An 18,053-nucleotide genomic window follows, 5' to 3' on the forward strand; every position below is an offset into this window, starting at 1 on the left:
TTGATGATAATGATAATAAATCAATGAGCTTACTAGCGAGTATATATAGCACTCTCATGTTTCCTGAATCACAAGGACTAAGGAAAGGACTGACCAGCGCTCTGCATGATAGCAGCTGACTTGTGCAGGTGTTGGACCACCCCAGCTCCCCTGTGGTTGAGTGAAACACAACCCAAAGGAAAGGTACGGATCAGTCACCCTGCCTAGAAAGGTTACTTGATAAATAAAAGCATCTGCTCTCAAGTTTGCCAATGGTTCAAAAATCCCCCCCCTCCCCCCCATACAGAGGTAAACATTCTCTCCATCTCTTCCCCTGAAGGGAGTAAGCGTGAGAATGTAAATCCTGGTCGGGGAACAGCTGGCAGAGCCAGCGTGTCGCTGACTCCTACCTGCAGGGTCATGGCTGGGACCCTGGCAAGGCCGCCCCAGGGCTGCTCAATTAAGACCATTAGCTCCCACTGTTTACGCCTCTCTCAGTGGCCAACAAGACATGGCACACAAACAGACACGGTAATGGAGTCTCGGCTGGTCTCTCAGAGAGACGCCAGAGTGGAGCGAGACATAGGCGTTGGGGTGCCTGGCAGAGAGCGGGCCTGGGCCTGCCTCTCCGCGGTCCACTCAGACGGGAGCGCTGGAGAACGTGATCCCTCACACATTGTTCCCTAAAGCATAATGGGACCTTTTCAGGCCCCGGCCAACAGGCCTAGCGTGGCGGGGGTAGAGCGAGGGGGAGCGAGCGCCCCAGGGGAAACTTGGGAGACTGCTCTTAAAAATGGGGAAGATTAGGAGTCATTGGCCCAATGGCTTTCACCCTCTATGGTCTCACTCATGTTTTTTCCTCCACGCTCTTGATGTGCTTTTATTCGTCATATCGCTTGCCCAGAGAGACAGCACTGGTGCCACTGATGCGTCTGTCTCACTGATTATGTAAAGACTGGTGAAACCTAATTTCAGTTCTAATCCCGAGTGCTTTAAAATTACCTTACTACCTCCATACGAATAACATTTGTAACACTTTGGTTTGATCTCAACTAACTTACAATGCCCAAAAATACCACGACTGTCATGGAACCACATGCAGTTGGCAGATCTTTGCTGCCAGCTCGGTGTTGCCAAGTGCAGAACCGTCCACACTCCCAGCTCCTCACAGGTGAGGGAATGGAATAAGACTATAGGAGCAGAAATAAACTAGGCAATTTTTTCAAGGCAGAATTACATATTTGTTATTATGAAATATATATATATATATAATTATAATAATATATATATTATTTATTAACTGATAATCCTCTTCAGACAAAAGCTTTAGCTTTGATCAAATAAATCTATTTGTGCAAAGGAAACAGTGCATCTTCAGCTTGTGTCCTCTCTAACTCATTACAGGGTTTCTTCTCTGCAGGTGTTTTTAGGATGGTCAGAGCAGGTACTTCACTCGTTCTGCTCCAGCTCTTCAGCGTCTTCGCTCCTGGAGGAGGTGAGGACTGTGTTTGCTCCCCTGTTGCATATGTTCCCCTTTCTTTTTTTGTGTCAGGGCAATTATACACCAATCAGCAAGGCTGTGTAGCTCCCAGTTCGAGGACAGCAGCAAATGGAATCCAGCCATTATTAAGTTATCGGTTAGATCATCAAGCCATCATTGAAAATAACAAGGCCTTGTAAAAGACGAACAAGTTAAGTCCCAAACCTCTATTTTGTAACAAACTGAGTCCCCCGTCTCCAGTTTCAGGTTAGTCTGACACTGCAATGATTTTAACAGATAAAAGTCACTCTTGAATATGTATCAGGTGACAGGCCAGCCAGACTTTTGTGACCAGGTTGTGGCTAGTGGTCCTCTGCTGTGGTGACAATGCTGTTACTCTTTGGTAATGTTTTCTGATCCCTCCCCCCTCCAGCTTTTTCTCAGGATATCCTCTACCCCTTCGGGCCGGCCTATAGGGATTTAGAGACCCCAAAGATGGACGATGGCAGCTCCCCAGAAATTCCTATCCTCATCCCTTTCATCTATTTCGCCATCCCCTACCGCTCTCTCTATGTAAGTCTGTTGTGTCTCTAGTTGTTTGGCCGACATGTTCACTTAATGGAAATACATTAGAGCATTAGAGACAATGCGTAACTGGAGCCAATGCATCCACTTGTCTTTCCATTCAGGCTCCCCATCTTGCCATCTGTTCATGTATCTACTCTATCTTCTCCACCCGCAGGTCAACAATAATGGAGTAGTCTCCTTTGGTGTGCAAGTAAGCCAGTTCACCCCTGAAGCTTTCCCCCTCAGTGACAGTCGCTCGTTCATCGCGCCCCTATGGGCCGATGTACACAATGGTATCCGAGGCGATGTGTACTATCGTGAGACCACGGAGCCAGACATCCTGGAAAGAGCCACCATTGATGCCCGCAAGTTCTTCAAAAACATTCCTTCCTTCACGGCAACCTGGGCCTTCATTGCAACGTGGCATCAGGTCACATTTTATGGAGGCAGCCAGACCACTCCGGTAAAGCCGTCTCTGTGTTTATGAAAACCAAGTGAATCACAGTCCGACAGTGGTTTTAACAGATTGTGACAAAGGCTATATTCCTGTCCAATGTTTACATTATGAGCTGATAGAAATTTCTCCCCTCCCTTTGGTCAGGTAAATACATTTCAGTGCGTCCTCATTTCTGACGGGACAATATTCCTCTCCATGTTCAACTACGGAGACATTGCCTGGAGCACTGGCACCGCCAGTGGGGGAGATCCCCTTACAGGTCTGGGCGGAACCACAGGACAGGTGAGCAAACCCTGAAAAGTCAGCCACTCAGCCATTCCAGCTACTTTTCTATAGGGGCGACAGTGGTACGGGGGTAGAGAAGTCGTTTAGTAATCAGTAATAATCAGTAGTAATCAGAAGGTTGCTAGTTCGATTCCCTGTCGAAGCGTCCTTGAGCAAGACACTGAACCCCTAATTGCTCCTGATGTGCAGTGTGCCATCAGTGTGAATGTAAAAATGTGTATACATCCTTGTAAGTCGCTTTGGATAAAAGCGTCTGCTAAATGACTAAATGTAAATGTCTACAGCATCAGGCCCTCATCATATCCCATAACTCCCTTCTCCAGTCAGGTTTCAATGGCGGAGATGTCAGCCACTTTTTCAACCTCCCCGGCTCGCGCTCCAACGACGTTGTGAACACTGAGCTAACCACCAATGTCAACCAGCCAGGGCGATGGTTCTTCCGGGTTGACACGGAGCAAATAGATCCAGCCAATGGATGCAGCTATAATGGTGATAATGAACATAGTGCCCATACACCACGCTTCGTTGTATACGTTTTGGGAAAAAAAAGTATACCCTCAACCCACATCGCTTCTCTGCCTTGTCCAGGTCGATTTTACAGGCGGGGGGAGGTGTTCTGGCTGTCGGACCAGTGCTCCCAGCGGTGCCGCTGTCTGGATGTGGATAACGAGGTCTTCTGCCAGGAGGCTCCATGCGGACAGCTGGAGACCTGCGAACAACTGGAGGGCGCCTACTACTGTCAGCCCACACGCACCAGCACCTGCGTGGTGTTCGGAGACCCCCACTACCACACATTCGACGGCTTCCTCTACCACTTCCAGGGGACCTGCTCCTACCTGCTGGCCCGGCCTTGCTGGGAGACCCCTGGGCTGCCCTACTTTAGTGTGGAGGCCAAGAATGAGAATCGGGGTTCTGCCACAGTGTCCTGGCTTCGAGATGTCACTATAGACGTTTACGGCCATCGGATAAATCTGCCAAAAGGCAGCCTTGGAACAGTTCAGGTAGGGTTTCCTGATTGTTTGAAATTGTTGGTCTGTTTCATATGGGTGCTGCAGACATACATGTAGGGCTACGTTCAGCAGCATCTTTGTGTGCATATTCAATGACGTTTCTATGTGCAAGTTAAATAATGTACCGCTACCTCATATGTTCAATTCTATTCTAAACTAAACTAAACTGTTTGTACTACAGAATTGATCAGCACTATATAATGCACCATAACATTTGTGTCATTTGTATATTTGTACCAGATGATCCAGATATCTACCAATAGACATTTAAATATAATGGTCATTGTTTATTTATTCACATAACACTTTCAATGTGCTAAAGGTACACTGGTTAAAATATGTTGAATGATATATCCTTTTTGTAATGTAATGGGGTTAGAGGTTGTAATGTTGATGATATTCTGAATGGTTCAGGTGGATGGCCTGATGAGGACCCTCCCAGTGCAGCTTCAGCTTGGAGCTGTCCGAGTGTACCAGTCGGGCGTGGCCGTTGCCCTGGAGACTGACTTCGGCCTCCTGGTGACGTACGACGGGCAGCACTATGCCTCCATCTCCCTGCCAAGTCCCTACTTCAACAACACCTGCGGCCTGTGTGGCAACTACAATGACGACCCTGCCGACGACCCTGTGCTGCCTGACGGCTCACTGGCAGAGAGCGTGGTGGAGTTGGGGGGAAGCTGGAGGGCCGAGGACTTTGACTGGCGATGCACAGATGGCTGCGCTCACAACTGCAGTGTGTGTGACCCAGCCACGGAGGCCTTCTACTTCCGGCCAGACTACTGTGGCCTCATCAACAAGACCGATGGGCCCTTCCGAGACTGCCGTGCAGTGGTCGACCCCACTGCCTTTGTCTACAGCTGTGTGTATGACATGTGCAGTAATCGAGATAACATCACAACTCTGTGCCAGGCCATACAAGCATACGCCCTGGCATGCCAGGCACTGGGGGTGACCATTCGTCCCTGGAGATCACGCACATTCTGTGGTAGGGTTAAAAAAATATGCCCAATCTCCAATATTCCTCCAAAAATATAGCATACAGTTAATCCACTTAAAATAGCTTATCCATTTGTGTTGTCCAATACAACACTGAATGTTTTAATGCCTTACATACCAGATTCTTTGAACTTTGCATGTTTGCAATTTATGACCTCTATGCAATCCTACTTTTTCATGCTGTGGTTGTTTCATTCTTAAATAAACGTAACTTGGTGGTGTTTCCAGCTCTGACCTGTCCTGACTTCAGCCACTACGAGGTGTGCACCAGCGCCTGCCCCTCCTCCTGCTCGGAGCTGACCTCCCACCTGCAGTGCACCCACCCCTGCACCGAAGGCTGCCAGTGTGACCCGGGCTACGTGCTGAGCGGCAGCCGCTGCGTCCGCTACGAGGAGTGCGGCTGCGAGGAGGACGGCCTCTACTACTCCCTAAATGAGACTTTCTGGACGGGAGAGGTCACAGAGCACGGAGGGGAGTGCTCCCATCGCTGCGTGTGCGGCCCGGCCGGCGAGGTGTCCTGCTTCAACGACTCGTGCCGGGAGGGGGAAGTGTGCGTAGCCGAGGTCGGGCTGCTGGGTTGCTACCCCCGGCGCGAGGGTGTCTGCTTCCTCTCCCAGACCCAGGTCCAGTTCACCTTTGATGGCATGGTGCTGCCCGTCCCTGACGAGAGCTCCTTCTACCTGGTGAAGCCGTGTGGGGTCATGCCAGCCAATGTGTCTGCCGTCGAGGTAAAGATGGGCAGGAAGCTGGTGAATAAAGGCCCCACCTGGATGAGGCCTGTGGTCGTCAGGGTAGCTCACCTGGAGGCTCAAATTGGTGGATCGGATTTTGACTCTGCAAAGGTGTGTCAGGGTGTTCAAAGTTCTCAAGAGAAATCCTCTCTTAGTATATGTGTGTGTATATATAAATATATATGTACTTGTACTCTGTATCTTAAAGAAATGACTCTTGTTCCAGTGATTAATTACATGAGTCTTCAGCATTGCATTTCTTGTATGGATTCCTTATGTCGAAATCTCTTAAACTTACTGAATGTTCTGTCCGCAGCTGAATGGAGAGCCTGTGGGACTCCCTTTTGTCCATCCAGTGGAGATGCTGACAATATACAAGATGGGAAACATCACTGTTGTGGAATGGAGTGGCGTGGTGAAAGTTCGTTATTCCCGCCAGGGCCATCTCAACGTCTCCCTCTCCACTGTCTTCTACAACGCCACCTGTGGCTTGTGTGGCTTCTTCAACACCGACCCCAACGATGACCTGCGCCTGCCAAATGGCCGGCAGGCGGAGACAGCCGAACTCTTTGTAGAGGGCTGGAGGGCTATTGCTGATGACCTGACATGTAATGGGGATTGTGAGGATCTGTATCGCATGTGTGTGGATTTGCGTCTCTACCAGAGCCCTTGGCTCTGTGGGAACATCAATGACATGAGCAACAGCTCCTTCCTGGCATGCCACATGGCTGTCAACCCCTCACCGTTCTTCAGGAACTGCCTCTATAACATGTGTGTGAAAGAGGGCAACCGCTCGGCTCTCTGTTCCTCCCTGCAGGCCTATGCCTCAGCCTGCCAGGATGCACAGATCAGTTTAGGAGCCTGGAGAACTGCCACTAATTGCCGTAAGCCTATTTGACGTACCTTATGCATGTTTATGTGCCTTTACTTCGTTCATGCCAGTCAATCGACCTCTTAACAACAAATTGTATGTTTTATGTAGAAAAGCTCTTGTTTGTGGGGTGGTGCAAGCCACAAAGGCACGTTGAAACCTATTTCATAAATGACACTGCTCTAATGATAATATACGCCTGTATCCATAGTTTTCTGTGCTATTTGATCTGAAATACCTGAAGAGTATGTGACCTGATCCACCTGAGCCGTCTCTCACCGTCAGTCTCCCTCTCTCCCTCACAGCTCTGCCCTGCCCTGAGAGCAGCCACTTTGAGGAGTGCGCCAGTAACTGCCCCCTGACCTGTGCCAACCTGGACGAGCCAGAGGAGCCGTGCCCACTGCCCTGCTCCGAGGGCTGCCAGTGCGAGGAGGGTTACGCTCTCCGGGACGGCCAGTGCGTGGCACGGAGCGACTGCGGCTGCATGTACATGGGCCGGCAGCTGGCCACCAACGAGACCTTCTGGACGGACTGGGAGTGCCAGGAGCGCTGCTACTGCAACGGCACTGACAACAGCGTGTACTGCCATTTCGCCCCCTGCGATGCAGAGGAGTTCTGCCAGGAGGACGAGGAGCTCTACTTCTGCCAGCCGCGCACCGAGGCGCTGTGTACCGTCGCTGGCTACAGCCACTTCCTGCCCTTCAGTGGCATTCCTTTCGACCTGCAGAGCAGCTGCTCCCTTATGCTGGCCACCACACAGTGTGGGGAGGATGATGGCGATGACGACGATGATGGATTTGGGTATTCGTACGTGACTGACATGAGGAACGGGAATGACAATGACAACGACAATGAGAACGGAAATGGGAACGGGAATGACGGGCCCGCACCCATCATCACCCGCCATCGAACGCTCCCCCAGTTCAAACTCTTTGTTAGGAATGAGGAACGGGACACGACGCAATCAATTTGGGTCAAGGGCTTTGTCCTGGAGGTGTATGGCTATGAGATTGAAGTGTCACGCAGCTACAAGCACACTGTCACAGTGAGTAAAAAAAATGGCACATGACAGTCAGGTGAAAAAACATGGAAAGGTTGGAGTGGAATTGAAAGGAAGAAGAAAGAGAGGAACAATACCCACACTGTAAAAAAAATATTCAAAATTCAAAAGTTTCTTAATATTAAATAATCCAGGAGAGTTGTTCTAAATGTTATGGGCATCATGACAGGAAGTTATTTTTAATCAAGCCTAAATAATAGAGAAGGCGAGAGAGCTGCTCACTTTGATGCCCTGTGCAGTATTGTGTTTCAGTCAGGATCTGTTAGCGTGCTGGACATGCCTCAGAGAATTACCCATCTGAGTGGCATTTGGAATGGGTTCACACCACCCTCCAAAGATCTAACGAAAACCTGTAGATTAAAAAAAAAACAGCAGGCGGGGACCAAATGAAATGATGGGAATGTGATGTGCCCTTGTGACTCCCTTCTACCCAGGTGAATAAGGAGCGTCTGTTTCTGCCACTGAAACTGGGGCCCAGCAAGGTCAACATCTACACCCACGGCCTGCAGCTGATTGCTGAGACAGATTTCGGCCTCAAAGTGGTCTTTGACTGGAACACCCGCGTATTGCTGTCCTTGCCACGCAGCCTCTACAATGCCACCTGTGGGCTTTGCCAAGGAGTGCCCATGTCTGACCCTGCCGCCACCGTCACTGAATGGGGCATGACATGGGCAAAGCGCGAGCGCTTCTGCCAAGTAGGGTGTGGTGACTCCTGTCCCCGCTGTGGGAATGCGGAGAGGGCCGGTGAAGGCCCCGTGTCAGTGGTCGACATTGCCGGCAACGTGGAAACCGACGCTGAAAACCCTGGCAACCGCTTCCATCTGTCAGAAGGACTGTACGTGTATGTGGAGCCAGAGGCAGTGAGGCTGTGTGGGCTGCTGGTGGATCGCGGCGGCATGTTTGCCCGCTGCCACAGTATGGTGCCGCCGGCGTACTTCTACCAGAGCTGTTTGCAGGACACCTGCCTGGACCAGGGGGCGCGGGAGACCATCTGCAACTGGCTCCAGATCTATGCCAGCACGTGCCAAACTCAGGGAGTGCCCATCATCGGCTGGAGGAACTCCACACCTTGCAGTAAGAAACACCAACACAGTTTGTATGTGTATGTTTATGTCAGTGGAAAAGTTGCAGGTATTTGAAGGACTGTTATTACAATCTCACCAGTCTCAATTTTTACTTCAGCATACTATACATTGTAGATGATATGTCGATGTATTTGTATATTATGTCTATGTATGTGTCTACCTAAGGAACTGGTTTTAATGTACACTGTGCAGCATATTGCAATATGTCATGTGTACTGTGTTTGTAAAGCATTTACTCACATTTGAATGATACAAACTGATTGACAAACTGACCAAAGCCTCACTTGTACCCCCTTTCACAGCTGTGACATGCCCATCAAACACTCACTATGCCAGCTGCATGATAGTGTGCCAACCCCAGTGTGCTCCAGCTCGTGGGCATCGTGACTGCAACCAGTACTGTGTGGAGGGCTGCCAGTGTGATCAGGGATATGTGCTCAATGGCAAGAGCTGCATCCTCAGTCAGAACTGTGGCTGCTACACCGACGGCAAATATTATGAGGTGAGTCACAGTGTGAGGCGGTTGTGCGTTTAATACTGATAGACCACATATGAACAGTTCAATTGGATGGGTGCATCTGTGCCAATGGGGAAGAGACGGGAAGGGATTACTGTCACATGAAGTAATGTCCTGTTGAAGAGGGTGGCAGATAAGGAAATGTGACTTACACTGGCAGTTTGTCATACAGACATAAAGTTTATGAAGGCACTCCAGTAAGGATAACTGGAGAGGATCCACATCCTCTAGATCCATATCCAGCCTGTTTGGATTCCTTTTTGTATATAGATGTAGACCCCTGTACATAGGTCAGCTCTTTGGATTCCTTTTTGTATATAGATATAGACCCCTGTACATATGTCAGCTGTGACACTGATTTAATATGCTTTCAAGCACAAACACGACAGAACATTGTCTCCTTCTTTGTGTCAGCCAAAGCAGCAGTTCTGGAATGGCGAATGTACCAAGCGTTGCCAGTGCATTGGGAGGAATCTGATCCAGTGTGACCCGCGCCGCTGTAAGGCAGAGGAAGAGTGTGGTCTGCGCAATGGTGTGAGGGGCTGCTTTGCCCGTCGCACCCAGCACTGCGTCGCCTCCGGCGGTGGAGTGTTCAGGACCTTCGATGGCGCCTCTCTCCGACTGCCGGCTTCCTGTTCCTTTGTCCTCTCCACCATCTGCCACAAGCTGCCAGAGCTCTCATTCCAGCTCATCGCCAACTTTGACAAGTGGAGCACGCCAAACCTCACCACTATCTCACACGCCTACCTGTACATCAACGAGGAGAATATCCTCATCTCTGGGAGCACTGTCAAGGTTTTGGAGCTCTTCTGAAACAATGCAGAGGAATTATCTGACTTACTGAATAACCTGAATGAACTAGCTGAAAGTTCATAGTAATCCTCAGGATTACTTTACCTTAAATTTAGTAGGGTATGAACTAGTCTGAAACTGATGTCCTGCTCTCCTTCTCAGGTAAATGGGACCCCAGTGACCGTACCCTTTGTCACGGGCCTGATGACACGCGTGTCCACCTCAGAGGGATTCCTGGTCATCGACACCCCCCAGGAAATCCAGGTGCGGTACAACCGATTCAACACCCTGAGCATCACCATGGGGCCCCGGCTGCAGAACAAAGTGTGCGGTCTGTGCGGGAACTTCAACGGCGACCCCGCGGATGACTACATCACCTCCCGTGGCAAACCGGCCATGAGTGCTCTGGAGCTGGCTCAGAGCTGGAAGACCAATGGCATGCAAAACAGGTGATCTTATAAATGTGTGTATGTGTTGTCTATGGCGTGTGAATTGATGGGCACGAGTGTGAGTATTTGTGTTTGCTTTGAAAATACTGCGTAAGTAGTTCTGTCCAACTGTATAGGCTGTATTGTATACTTTGACTTACTTATATACTTTATACATTTCATTTTTTAAGTTTAAATTGTAAGAAGGTACCGGCCTCTCTTCTTGCACTCCTCCTGTTTTTGTAGCTGTGATGAGACCCAGTACGTCGCTCTGGCTCAGTCCTGCGATAACACAGCCGTGGCCGCCCTCCAGGGCGAGGACAGCTGCCTGAAGCTCACGGAGATGAAGGGCTTCTTCCAGCCCTGCCATGGCCTGCTGGACCCCAGGCCCTTCTACCAGTCCTGCTACCTGGACGGCTGCTACAACCACCGCAAGGCTCAAGTCTGCGGCTCCATGGCTGCCTATGCCGAAGCATGCCGCTCCTTTGGCACACTCACAACCAAGTGGATCACCCAAGAGAACTGCTGTAAGGGGATGGCACCACATGCCAGTCAGATTAATGTTAGCAAATGGTTTGGAATGAAATCTTAAGATAAATGGTTAACATATTACATTTTCTTGGCTTTCACAGATAAGATCACTGAAACTTAAAAAAAAAATGTCTTTTCCCTATGTGTATTGATTGAGTGGTCCCTCATGTCCCTTCAGACGCATCAACATGCAAAATTAGAAAACTCCACCACTAAAACTAGACGCCACTTGAATGGATGGGGTCTGATGGGGCATGACAAATGTCACCCTACTAGAGGTTGCTTTCCTACAATAGCATATGAGCATATATCCTTGAACCTATATATAAAAGTGCAACAGTGCAAACCTATATTCCAACTTCCATGGTTCAGTCTGCTAATTTAGCTACACTGATACGTTCACAAGCCATTTTTTGTCAACAATAAGTTAATCATCTCTCCCCAAAAAGATCACCTACAGCTATTAGTGAGCCAGTTGGACTGAATGTACACTAGCACAATGTGTTGCTAAGTGTCCACGTCTATTTTTAACACCATCAATAAGTTGTTCAGGTTGCTTTGCTATTGTAGTAAGCTAGCTGGCAAAAAGATCACTGTTCCTTCATATGTGCGCGTATGTAGTGTGGTGATGTGAGCACGCCTTGTCGGACCGTCCTTTGTTTCCCTGGCTGTAACTGCCATCTGTTTTTCTGTGTTTTTGTTGCTTCAAAAAATCAAAAACAAATTTTCTTCCTCTGAAAGAGTCTGAAGACTGTGGCACTGGCCATCTTCAGAATTCGTAGACTTCTTAAATAGCAGTGAACTAACCAGAGACCCTTTGCACTTCAGAACATTTGAATGAGAAGGTCAATACGGGCTAGATAGGAGATCGTCAAGGCAACTAGTTTATTAATTTACTCAGTGCTAGGATTTCTGGGATTTCCTATGAGCAGCTTACCTTTCAGGATTTCATTTAGGTTGCCACCCTACCTGAGTCCACTTGCATTTTCTTTTATTTACCTAATTAAGTGATAAATGAGGTGAATGAAATACGCATAAACTCGTCAGATTAGAAGCGATCAACGTTATCTGTGGATTTACCTGTAATTACCTGACCGATTCATAAACATCATAAAGGAATAACAAGACTTAAATTAAGTACATGTGTATGTGTTTATTCCCCGGAAAAGTCATTTTTGCTGTACGTGTCATCACTGGTGTGTATTTGTGAAGACAGCTAACGCTGTGACTGGACCTGTCTTTAGCAGAATGGATCTACGACCCCTGTGCTGGAGAGATCTGCACAAACAACACCTGTGAGCAGGAGAATGGAGGAGACCTGTGTGGCTGCCCTGAGCTGCCCAGCAATGAGATAGGTGAGACAGCTGGGGGTTATGGCAGTGAGGGGGTTACCAGAGAGAGAGAATTGGGAGAACACTCTTGATTAGGCTATTCTGCTTGTAAAACCTATAAACCTTATGCTTGTTACTTAGGACCCATATCTATCTCATTGAAACTTTGTTTGAGTTGCACTGTATAATTTTTCACATAAAGGGTACAGAGAATCACCCAAGGAATCACTGTTTCTCCAGATAATTCTTCATTAAAGGGTTTTAGGTAGAATGTGGAAGGGTTCTTAATATATATATATATATATATATATATATATATATATATATATATAATATAATATATATATATAGAAATCATTACAGATTGTTTTTTAGGGATTCGTAGCAAGAACGGTTCCAAATGAATTTGTCAAATATCTACATTTTCCCCAAAGAGCACTTGGTAGGCAAAACAAAGCAACAACAAAACAAAATATAAATTACACAATTAAGTCTTGGATAAACTCTAGTAGTAAAGTAGCTCTACGTGTAGTTTTAAATTTGAGACACTGAACGTCTCCATTAGAATTCTCCATTCTAGAATTCTAGAATTCAGCTGAATTGGGTAGTTACTTGGCCTGTGCCTTGTCTTTGAGTTTGCATGCATGTCTTTAACCCTCTCTGTTACTCTGGACAGGAGAGGATGACATCCTTCAGGCAGAGGTGACGTGTAAACACGCTCGGATGGAGGTCTCCATATCCAAGTGCAGGCTCTTCCAGTTGGGCTTTGAGCGGGAGGATGTGCGCATCAACGACCAGCACTGCCCCGCCATCGAGGGGGAGGACTTCATCTCTTTCCACATCAACAACACCAAAGGCCACTGTGGCTCCATTGTACAGGTGAGGTTCGTAACCTCTCTTTGGACTTAACCATCATACTTTCAGGTGGTTCTGAAAGTCACAAAGAAACGTCGCAATAAGGTAGAGAAAAAATACCATCAATCGACTTTAACATTTTAATTCTTGTGGATTTGTGGATTGTGGATTTGTGGACCAGTGGATTCATGTTCAGGGAAAGTGAAGTTGTGTGAGACAAATATAAAGATGCATTATTGCTTCTGATAATAGCTTAATGTATCAGCTATGTAACATACCACTGTTTTCTTTTAATACAGTCCAATGGAACACATATCATGTACAAGAACACTGTCTGGATAGAGAGTGTGAACAACACAGGGAATATTGTGACACGTGACAAAACAATCAATGTGGAGTTCTCCTGTGCCTATGAGCTGGACATCAAGATCTCCCTGGAGACGGTGCTAAAGCCCATGCTAAGGTTAGACGTTATTTTGGTTTTGAGTGGTTGTTTACATCTTTTGAGGGAGAATAAATATGTTGAGGAACGCCTCACCAAGTCACGATAAATCTATTTTTACGTCCATTAAATTGACAATGCGCTGACACTTTTCAGTGTTTCATGGATATAAATGTGAAAATGAATAGCACCATGGCAACCACAGGAGAGCTGTGATGTTGCTATTTTGGTTTGAAATGAATGCTTATCAAACTTGTGCAAGCTCTCCAGCATTGACTATACCATCTGTGATCACCCACAGTATTTGTTTGGCAAATTTCTCGTCACCAGGGTCTCTCAGCAAATTACATTTTCTAATTCAGTAGACTTCAGAAATTGACACTATCATGGCAAATGTATATGTAAACTCTGTGCCAAGAGCTCCATGAAAACCTTAACACCAAACATTTAATACTTTTGTTTTGCTTTAACTCACTGACATAACTTAGAAGATGTAATTTGATAAACTGTCAACTCTTTTTTTTTACAGTGTCATAAACCTCACCCTGCCTACTCAAGAGGGAAACTTCATCACCAAAATGGCTCTTTATAAGAACTCCTCCTACCGCCAACCTTACCGAGAGGGCGAAGTCATGCTCAGCACGCGAGACGTCCTGTACGTTGGCGTATTTGTGGAGGGGGCAGATGCACGGCAGCTCATCCTCATCGTGAACATGTGCTGGGCCACTCCTTCCCGCTACAGTACTGACAGACTGCGCTACATCATCATAGAAAGAGGGTAGCACGACACAACCACACTGTCTCTGATATTAGAACTGTGCACTTTATCATCCATGACACATCACCCTGAATGGATGGTACACGCACAAAGCATATTTTCAGAGGTTTAGTATGTGAAGACGCTCACAGACCCTTATTGCTGTTTCAGCTGCCCCAACGTCAAGGACAACACCATTGGCATGGCTGAGAATGGCGTTTCTCTTACATGCCGTTTCCATGTCACTGTGTTCAAGTTCATCGGGAACTATGATGAGGTCCATCTCCACTGTGATGTCACACTCTGTGACTCTGAGGTCAATCCATGTAAAGTGGTGAGTTCTGTGAGTCAAGACTACAAAATAATGGTCTATCAAAATAAATGATATTTTAGTTTTTTCCTGTATAGTTTTTTTGTGCTATAGAACAAGGGGTCTCATTCTCGAACGCAGTTGAGAAGAATTTAAGAAGGAATTTCTTCTGAACACCACTTCGGATTTAGGAACAAATTTGCTATTCATGAAAGTTTTCTCATCTGGGATTTGTTCTGAACTTCAGAAGACTTTCAGAACGCGAAATAGCAGTCGTAAATCGGCCAGAGTTTTCTCAAATGCGATTCCTCAAAAAAACACAAGATGCCCCACTGGGCCGCTCCGTGTTAGAAGTGTTAAGGGCTGAATTTGTGAGAAATCGTTGGTGATTGCGTTCACATCAACTCTACAGACATCCTCGGTTTAAAATAATTATAATAATAATAAATACGAGAATATTTGTATCATTAACAATTACGTTCACATTTATAGTCATGATTTCATGATGTCCTAAAATAAATAAAAGGACTACACGAACACTGCAAATGTAAGTGAATAAATAAATAAGCACAAAACTCAATTGCGTTGATATAGCCATAGTGGAATAGAATGGACACATCTTCATCCTGCAACAGTACCTCCACCTCTGCACCGGTGAAGTTAGATCTGCGTTTCCTAGACCAGTGCTCGCTTTCCGCTTTGACATGACTCGCTTTCGAGTTGCCTTCGCGTGGATTCGGTCGATTCCGACTGCACACGTCACAGCGGTTGCGTGCCCTTATAAGGAGCTGGCGGGGCGTTTATGTATGCAAATCCAGGGGCACGAGAACGCGCTTTCAATTTAAGAAACCTCTTCCGGGGGAGCACAGCTCAGAACACTTCGGCTGCGTAAGAACACATTTTCAGGCGTTCATGAATCTGGCGGAGATGTTTTTCTTACGTTGGTTTTCCGAAGTCCATAAGAAACATTTCAGAAGAAACTTCAGAAAATGTTCGAGAATGAGGCCCATGGTTTTCTCTTCAGTGAATCATGAAATCCCACCCTTATAAACATAATATTGGATAACCTTAAGGAATACAGTGTCAGATTACCTTCAATGACAGAATACCATATTTCACTATGTGAAGAAATGCTTCAAAGGTTACATCAGCCCTAAAAGCCAAACCTATTACAGGTTTCTAGAAGGCAATGATCCATGGCAAATGCCCAAACCTTTATTCTTTACATTCAGAACTGTCCACACAACAGGAGAATGTACTCAGGAGAAACTGAACACAGGCAACAGCAGATACTATCAATTGGACCCATCAAACGAAGAGGTATGGAGTGTCTTTTCATCATGCATGAGATTTAATCAATGACTGTGACTGTGTGTATGTGTGTGTGTGTATGGGGGGGGGGGGGGGGGTTGCACAGTATATGTGTGTTTATTATGGGTTTTTGTATCTGTGAACCTTTTGTCTGTGAGTATGATTTATTAAAAATGTCTGCTCCTGTGATGTGGTTTTTCAGAGTATGTGTGGTGTGAAGACAACAATGGTGGCTGTGAACAGATCTGCACTAGCCAGCTGACGGGACCAGTGTGCAGCTGTGTCACAGGAATGCTTCAGAGAGACGGGAGAAGCTGCCGGGGTGAGATTCTCACTCAACTACACAGAGGCCTGAGGTCCATCTCTGCCTCTGACAGAACAGCCGGGAGAGACATTAGATTAGAGAGAGATATTCATCATTCATGTTCTTTAATGTTTGTGGCCTGTTTCTATCCAGCTTAAAGGCCCCAACATAAAATGTCTTGTTTGACAGTGAAGTCAATTTCAATAAATAAATAACCTAAAATATAGGTATAGCACAAAACCAATGGTGTGCTAGTTTCTCACAGGGAGAGGAACTGACAAACTCGTCAGGTATGGACAATCAGCCAGTTCAAAAGCCACTCAAAGCCTGCTGTTCTGCCCTTTGCAAAGGGGCATGACATGACGCTGTAGATAATTATAATATCCCCCTGTCAAATTAATCTTTAGCTATCCTTTTGGTTATCATTTTTCTGTATGATAATGTTTTCTGTATGTTTCTCTTTACAGTGGCTGGTTCTGGTGCTAATATCCAACCTCTCGTTCCTCTGGTAATTTTTGGAGTGACCTATGCCCTTCTGACCCTCACGCACACATTATCCTGCTTGTCCTAACCCGCCATGTAACCACAAGAGAGGAGAGAGATGGAAAGGACCCAGAATGACAGCAAGCAATCGAGATAGGGAGATATGGAGAAAGGGAACAGCATGAGAAAACGGAGCATCCATTCAAAAAAGAGTCACGATAAAGCAACAATGAAACCAAAACACAGCCGAGAGGAATCATCATCTCTCCTCAGTGCCACTGAAGGACACCACACTGTGATCATCATCCTCTTCCCATGGTGGCCCTGTGTCTGAAGGCACTGGAGATCTTGAATGAAACAACCACAGAACATAGCAGAGCAAAATGGACCGGGTTTGGACATGAACAAAAAATTAAACAGGAACAATACAAACAGTGTCAGAATTTCAGAAGTAAATATAGTGAAAAATAAAATATGCACCCTGGCAACATTATCTCAGAATGTATCAAATCTAGGGAATCTTATGTTTTAGATGCAGAATATGCCTAAGTACTCTATCATCATCGGTTATTAACGGTTGATTGATTGATTTGGTTGGGTTTACGAAAGGCTTTGGTTTATGTAAAAAGGCTTTATATTTGGGCATTGACTGACATTTAGAACTAGTATGAGCTAAAAAAAACAATTCACTTGCCAAAGCCTTTGGTAAATGCAGTCAATTTTGTCTTTGTTGCCGATGCCTGTTTGTCTGCTGTGATTCTCTGGATTGATTCATATTTATGTAAAATTTCTCAATGAAATGAAGTACACAGCTATACCTTAGCCAATTATTGAGCAACTGTGATTTGCGATAAAAGAAACCACTTGAACATGTGACAGTTATCACTGAAATGTTGAAATGTTGTTTTGAGAATGTGGCATTGTATTAGAGTTTGTTGAGGTTCTTCAAAATGGCAATGATCACAAACACCCACAATGCATTTTTCCAATTCATCATATTTTTTACAGAGTATTAATGTCTGAATGATGTGAAAAAAAAGTGTTTCAGTAACACATAGCAGAAAAATGTAGAATGTTAATGCATATGTGTATAATATTCTGAAAACACTCTTGAGTGCTTAAGTCAAATTTAAATATATTTGGCAATTGTTTTGATCCTGTCAAAAGAAATAAGGAATACGAATTATTGTTGGTGGCATCCTGTGGTGTCTCCAAAAACACTATTTCTAGGGTATAGTCGAATTCAAAGGACTCCATCAGTGTCAGTGATATGTAAAAGGGCATTCCATTCAGATCAAATAATTAAATGGATGTTTGAGGAATAAATAAACAAATCCCAGACTTTAATTCTGTGGTTCATGCACAAAACATCGTCCACTGTGTATTTTGATGTGTATGTTTGCCTAACATGAAAATTGGACCTAAAAGATGAGGGTCAAAAAAAGTTCGTACTGTAGCCTTGTAGCCACCA

General features: G+C 46.0%; 1 protein-coding gene across 1 annotated transcript; it reads left to right on the forward strand.

The window, feature by feature from the left end:
* Positions 1-1,359: 1,359 nt before the first annotated feature.
* On the forward strand, positions 1,360-17,156 carry tecta (tectorin alpha). Its single transcript, XM_042708567.1, has 24 exons — positions 1,360-1,474; positions 1,893-2,032; positions 2,202-2,489; positions 2,628-2,765; positions 3,092-3,257; positions 3,357-3,769; positions 4,193-4,763; positions 5,003-5,616; positions 5,822-6,352; positions 6,789-7,173; positions 7,267-7,421; positions 7,871-8,510; positions 8,824-9,023; positions 9,453-9,833; positions 9,993-10,279; positions 10,505-10,785; positions 12,034-12,159; positions 12,797-12,999; positions 13,275-13,464; positions 13,976-14,195; positions 14,346-14,508; positions 15,717-15,804; positions 15,998-16,117; positions 16,567-17,156. Exons 1-24 carry the CDS (start codon positions 1,411-1,413, stop codon positions 16,668-16,670), a joined length of 6,468 nt encoding a protein of 2,155 aa, XP_042564501.1. The 5' UTR covers positions 1,360-1,410; the 3' UTR covers positions 16,671-17,156.
* Positions 17,157-18,053: the final 897 nt, after the last annotated feature.

The sequence above is a fragment of the Clupea harengus genome, chromosome 8, assembly GCF_900700415.2.
Source record: "Clupea harengus chromosome 8, Ch_v2.0.2, whole genome shotgun sequence".
Taxonomy (NCBI): domain Eukaryota; kingdom Metazoa; phylum Chordata; class Actinopteri; order Clupeiformes; family Clupeidae; genus Clupea; species Clupea harengus.

Bases quoted from the DNA above. Each gene is read 5' to 3' on its own strand.
- tecta (XM_042708567.1), top strand. From the start codon at position 1,411: ATGGTCAGAGCAGGTACTTCACTCGTTCTGCTCCAGCTCTTCAGCGTC. The intron at 14,196-14,345 runs GTAGCACGACAC...TTGCTGTTTCAG, and splicing joins TACATCATCATAGAAAGAGG to CTGCCCCAACGTCAAGGACA. The intron at 16,118-16,566 runs GTGAGATTCTCA...TTCTCTTTACAG, and splicing joins AGACGGGAGAAGCTGCCGGG to TGGCTGGTTCTGGTGCTAAT.